The sequence below is a fragment of the Callospermophilus lateralis genome, chromosome 8 (genome assembly GCF_048772815.1).
Source record: "Callospermophilus lateralis isolate mCalLat2 chromosome 8, mCalLat2.hap1, whole genome shotgun sequence".
Taxonomy (NCBI): Eukaryota; Metazoa; Chordata; class Mammalia; order Rodentia; family Sciuridae; genus Callospermophilus; species Callospermophilus lateralis.
Window position 1 is genome coordinate 139,408,007 of NC_135312.1, and position 4,665 is coordinate 139,412,671.

The window sequence follows — 4,665 nt, forward strand, 5'->3', positions numbered from 1 at the left end:
GGGCTGTCCACAGGGCAGTGCTGCCCAGGCTCTGCCTGCTCCTGAGCCAGCCGCTCCCTCTGGCTCTCCTGCAGGGGCTGCATTCCAGCCCTGCTCTGGGCCACCCCATCTACCTGCCCCACCCTCCTCCACCCCCCTGCACCCAGCCTTTCCTCCTCCTCCCTGGCCACCCACCCTCTGCCCTCCTTCCTTTGTCCCCCCTGCTCTCCAGGAGGACCCTGCACTCTGCCCCTCCCCTCTACCCATCCCTCTTCCCTCTCCTTCCTTCCTCCCCTGCCCTCCACTCCCCTGTCTCCAGCCCTTCTCAGCCCTCCCCCTCCTCCCCCCTCCCCCCTGCTCCTGCCTCTCCCCCTGGCCCTCCCTCTCCACTCCCTCCCCTGCCTGGCCTCTGCTGCTCACAGTCTAGTCTGCAGTTGGCCTCCTGTCTCAGGGATGGCTCTGGGGACTTCCTCCTCCTGGGGGTGGTGCCACTGTCCAACCCAGAGCCCACAGGGCACCTTTAACCATCTCTGCAACTCAAGCCGATCCCCTGGTTCCCAGCTGGGTCCTCCAGGGGCCCCCTGCTCCTCAGATCTGAACTGAGCTTGGACCAAGGAGGAGGAGAAGGGCAGCTGCTCCCCCCCAGGCAAGGCCTGCCATTGCTTAGCCCTTAGACACTCCTCAGGCTCATCAGAACCGGGTGCCAGCTGCCCATGGGTTCTCAGTCCACACATTCAGGGCCTAAGAAGGCACCCTGGGACCTGGGGACCTGGAACAGGCCCTGGAAAGCAGCTCCTGCCCTCCCCACCCGTCCATGCTGTGTCTCTGGCCAAACATCATCCCCTGATGCCTCCTGTCCCCAGGCCACTCAGGATGTCTGGCTCTGTGCTCTGCACCCCTTGGAATTCAGGGGAGCTGAAGGCCTATCCCTAGATGAGGGCGAGGTCCAGCCCTACCACGCAGATCCCCTCGGGGAGCCAGGGCCCCAGGGCCTCACCCTCCTGAAGGACACAACACCACACCCTCCAAGGGAGGGAGTTCCAGCAGCACTTTTGGAGAAACACACTCCTCCAACCACGGCCCTGGGAAACCTAGGGACTCGGTCTCCCCTGCACCTGCCCTTCACCAGAGGAGTCCCTGGTGGTGGACTGAACGACCTTAGGACTCAGAGATGGGTGAACACACAGGGGTCTCTGGAAAGGCCAGTTCCTGGCAAGTACAAAAGCTGGCCTCACTTTTCTTGTCCACGGGGAAGGACCAATTCAGAAGACTCAGTGGAGGGTCTGCGGTACCAACCCACCAGGAACACACGGGTGGCTCTGTGACATCAGAGACCCAGGGGGAGGGGTGGGGTCCGCATCTAGTACAGGATGGAAGTGAGGCTGCCCTCCATTCACAGCAGACTGGGATCTCTGACCCACGGCAAATGGAAACCCCACGGGGATCGCAAAGAAGGGGGACAGAGCCCACACCCCAGGTCGAAGGGATGGGAATTGAAAGGTTCACTCCAAACACTAGACCCGGAAAACGGCTCCTCCCAGCCAGCCCTCCACTCCTGGGGGCTGGGGCTCTGGCCACACACCCTCCCCTGCCCACACCTGCGCCCCAGCTCCCCCACCCATAGGTGGTCCTGCTCCCTGCTCAGCAGCCCTGGGGAGCTCAGGGTGGCAGGCTGAAGGGCCCGTCCCTGGGTCAGGACGCTCACAGGGACAGTCCTGCACAGCCAAAGACCTAGAGAGGATAAAGCTTCACCAGGGCAAGAGCCAGCCCCTGGCAGGAACATTCAGAGGAGGGAGCAAGCGGCAGCCCCCAAGCCACTCTGGGGGAGGCACTCACAGCTCTACCCTGACTTCCCCCAGGGCCTGCGACACGGTGCCTCCTCGTGCCACTCTGGGTGTCCCCCCAGGATGGGCTTGGGCTTGTGGCTCCTCCTGTCCAGGGTTCCCTTCTGAAAGTGGTGACCGGGCACCATCAGTGTCAGGTCAGGCACAAGGTCTGCCTTTCTCCACCCCCCACACACACCCAGCCTCCTCCCCTGCAGTCAGAGTCTCCTCCCCTGGGACCACTCTGGGTCACGTGTTGCCCTTGGGGACCTCTGGAGGGCTCCCTGTCACTGCTCCCTTACACCTTCCCCACTGTGACACCAACACCCACTCTCCCACTGCTGCCAGGAGGCGGCCAAGGAACGCAACAGCTGAGCCCCACGGAGCACCCAATTTATTCCAAGATCCGTGGGACGCGGGAAAGGATGAAGAGCTTATTGGGAAGCATCTCTGCCCCAGAGGGTGGGAGGGAGAGCAGAGGAGAGCAGGGCGGGGCACGTGTCCAAGGAGAAGTCCCTGACGTGGGATCCGGGTGGGGCGCAGGGCCCACTGGTGTCCGGGTGTCTTCAGGTGTCCTCCTGCCTGAGGGGTCCGGGAGGCTGCGGCCAGGGCAGGTTGCACTTCTCGCTCCAGCAGCCTGTGTCCACCTGTCTGTGGACACCGAGAGAGGCTAGGAGTCAGAGTCGCCCATCCTGTGGCGCCCAGGTGGACCTAACCTTGGTGGCACCCCCCAAGGGCAGAGGGTGTCCATTCATCCTTTGGAAATGACACTCATCAAGGCACACGTGAGACCAAAGGCAGCACCCGCCCCACCTACCCGGCTCCGTGGGCGTCTCAGCTGGGCGCTGGCCTGGGAGCCACTCTGTTTTTGAAGAATCTTCTGAGGGCCTGACCTCTGGTGGGGGCAGGTCCCGGGGGGTCCCTGGGTGCTGGTGGTGGCGCGGGCCCTCCATCTGCGGGAGCCACCCTGTTGGAGCGTCCGGAGCCGGTCCTGGGGGCCTGCAGGCAGCAGCACAGCCTCGCCAGACAGGTGGCCATCCTCCGGACCACTCCCCTCCATCCCCTGGCGGTGTCACGGGTCAGGCCAGGGGTCCCAGTGCCAGCAGGGGGTTGCTCGGTGGAGCAGGAGCTTGGATCTGGTGCCAGGGCCTGGGAGGACCCGGGCAGAGGGGCCGTGGGGCCTGGAGCAGGGACACTGGCCGACAGGCTGCACAGCATGATGGCGGGCAGGCTGGCTCTCCTGCTGCCCACCTGCCCTGAAGGCTTGAGCTCCTCAGGCTGCTGCTGCTGCTGCTGCTGCTCACAGGCCGAGAGGGGCCAGGAGCGAATGGCCGGCCTGCTGACGCCCCACCTGGGGCCCAGAGTCAAGCTGGAGGGGATGGACAGGGACGGGCAAGGCCCCACCTGTGGCCGCCCAGGTACCTGCAGCCGCACCTGGCAGCCCGCCCCCCGGGTTTTCTGGTGGCCCAGCAGGAGGTAGGTGGCCATGGCCTCGTTGAACTGGCGCGTCGCCACCGACACCCAGGTCTCCTGCAGCCCGTAGCCCAGGTCCAGCATGGCCAGCAGGATGGAGGTGTCCGGGCGCTTGGGGAGCAGCTCAGCGGGAGGACTCGGGCAGCGTTCCCCATCCTGGCTCAGCCACGGGTGCCCCAGGATCTGCTGGAGCGTGGGCCTGTGCGCGGGCTCCAGGGTCAGCATCCAGGACACCAGGCTTTGTGCCTCGTCGGACAGGTGGAACGGGAGGTGGTACCTGGCCTGCAGCACCTGCTCCTTGGTCTGCGCATAGCTGGCCCCGGTGAACGGGATGCAGCCCGTGAGCATGAGGAACAGGAGGACACCCAGGCTCCAGACGTCCACCGCGGGGCCGTCGTAGGGCTCTTGCCGGTGCAGCTCCGGGGCCCAGTAGGCCACGGTGCCGCAGAGCACGCCCAGCTTCTCTCCGGCCCTGAACCTGCAGGCCAGGCCGAAGTCGCACAGCTTGGCGCAGCCCGCGGCATCCAGCAGCACGTTGTCCGCCTTCACGTCCCGATGCGCGATGCCCTGTGCGTGGCAGTAGCCCACGGCGCTGGCCACCTGCCCGAACAGCATGCGGGCCTCGTCCTCCCACAGGCCCACCACCTCCGGGATGTGCTGGCCCAGCTGGCCCCCAGCCATGTGCTCCATCACCATGTAGGCAGTGCCGGGGGTCTCCACGATCTCCAGCAGCTGCACCACGTGCGGGTGCTCCAAGCCCTTCATGATGTCCAGCTCTGACAAGACCCAGGACAAGGTGGCCCCCGCCCCCTTCCGCAGGACTTTCACGGCCACCTTCGTCCCCGTCAGGATGTGTCGGGCCAGGAAGACCTTGGCAAAGCTGCCCTGCCCGACGACCCCCAGGGGCTCATAGCGGCTCGTGAGGGCTTCCTCCAAGGAGGAGCTGGCCGCGAGGTCCCGCCACACCCTCCGCACCGCACTACGCTCTCTGCTCTCTCTAGACATCCTCGACCCCACGCCCACTAAGGCCGCTAGCTAAAAACAAACACAACAAACAAAGCAAAGAACACAAGCAAAACTAACACAACAACGCCCAACAGAAAGCCCCAAATCAAAGAACCAACCCGAGACCGCAACCAGAACCACCAAACCACCAACCACCAAACGCGCTAACTATGGGAGTCCCACAGGTCACTGCCTAGAGCTTCCTGTGCTTGTGGACAAGCTCCCAGCCTCGGTCGGGCCTTATATCCCCGCTGGCTCAAGTGCCTCACAATGCTGGCCCCTGTGAGGTCACAGCCAGGAGTGGCCCACTCACACCCGGGGGTGGCCCACGGTGGCATCTCCCACTCGGGCCTCCAGGACCTTGGCCACCTTCCTGGTCAGAACA

General features: G+C 64.9%; 1 protein-coding gene across 1 annotated transcript; it reads right to left on the reverse strand.

Moving 5' to 3' along the window:
- Nucleotides 1–2,636: 2,636 nt before the first annotated feature.
- On the reverse strand, nt 2,637–4,280 carry LOC143642070 (sperm motility kinase 2B-like). Its single transcript, XM_077110161.1, has one exon. It carries the CDS (start codon nt 4,278–4,280, stop codon nt 2,637–2,639), a length of 1,644 nt encoding a protein of 547 aa, XP_076966276.1.
- Between the last annotated feature and the right edge of the window lie 385 nt (nt 4,281–4,665).

Coding starts and splice junctions, on each gene's coding strand:
- LOC143642070 (XM_077110161.1), bottom strand. CDS start 4,280: ATGTCTAGAGAGAGCAGAGAGCGTAGTGCGGTGCGGAGGGTGTGGCGG.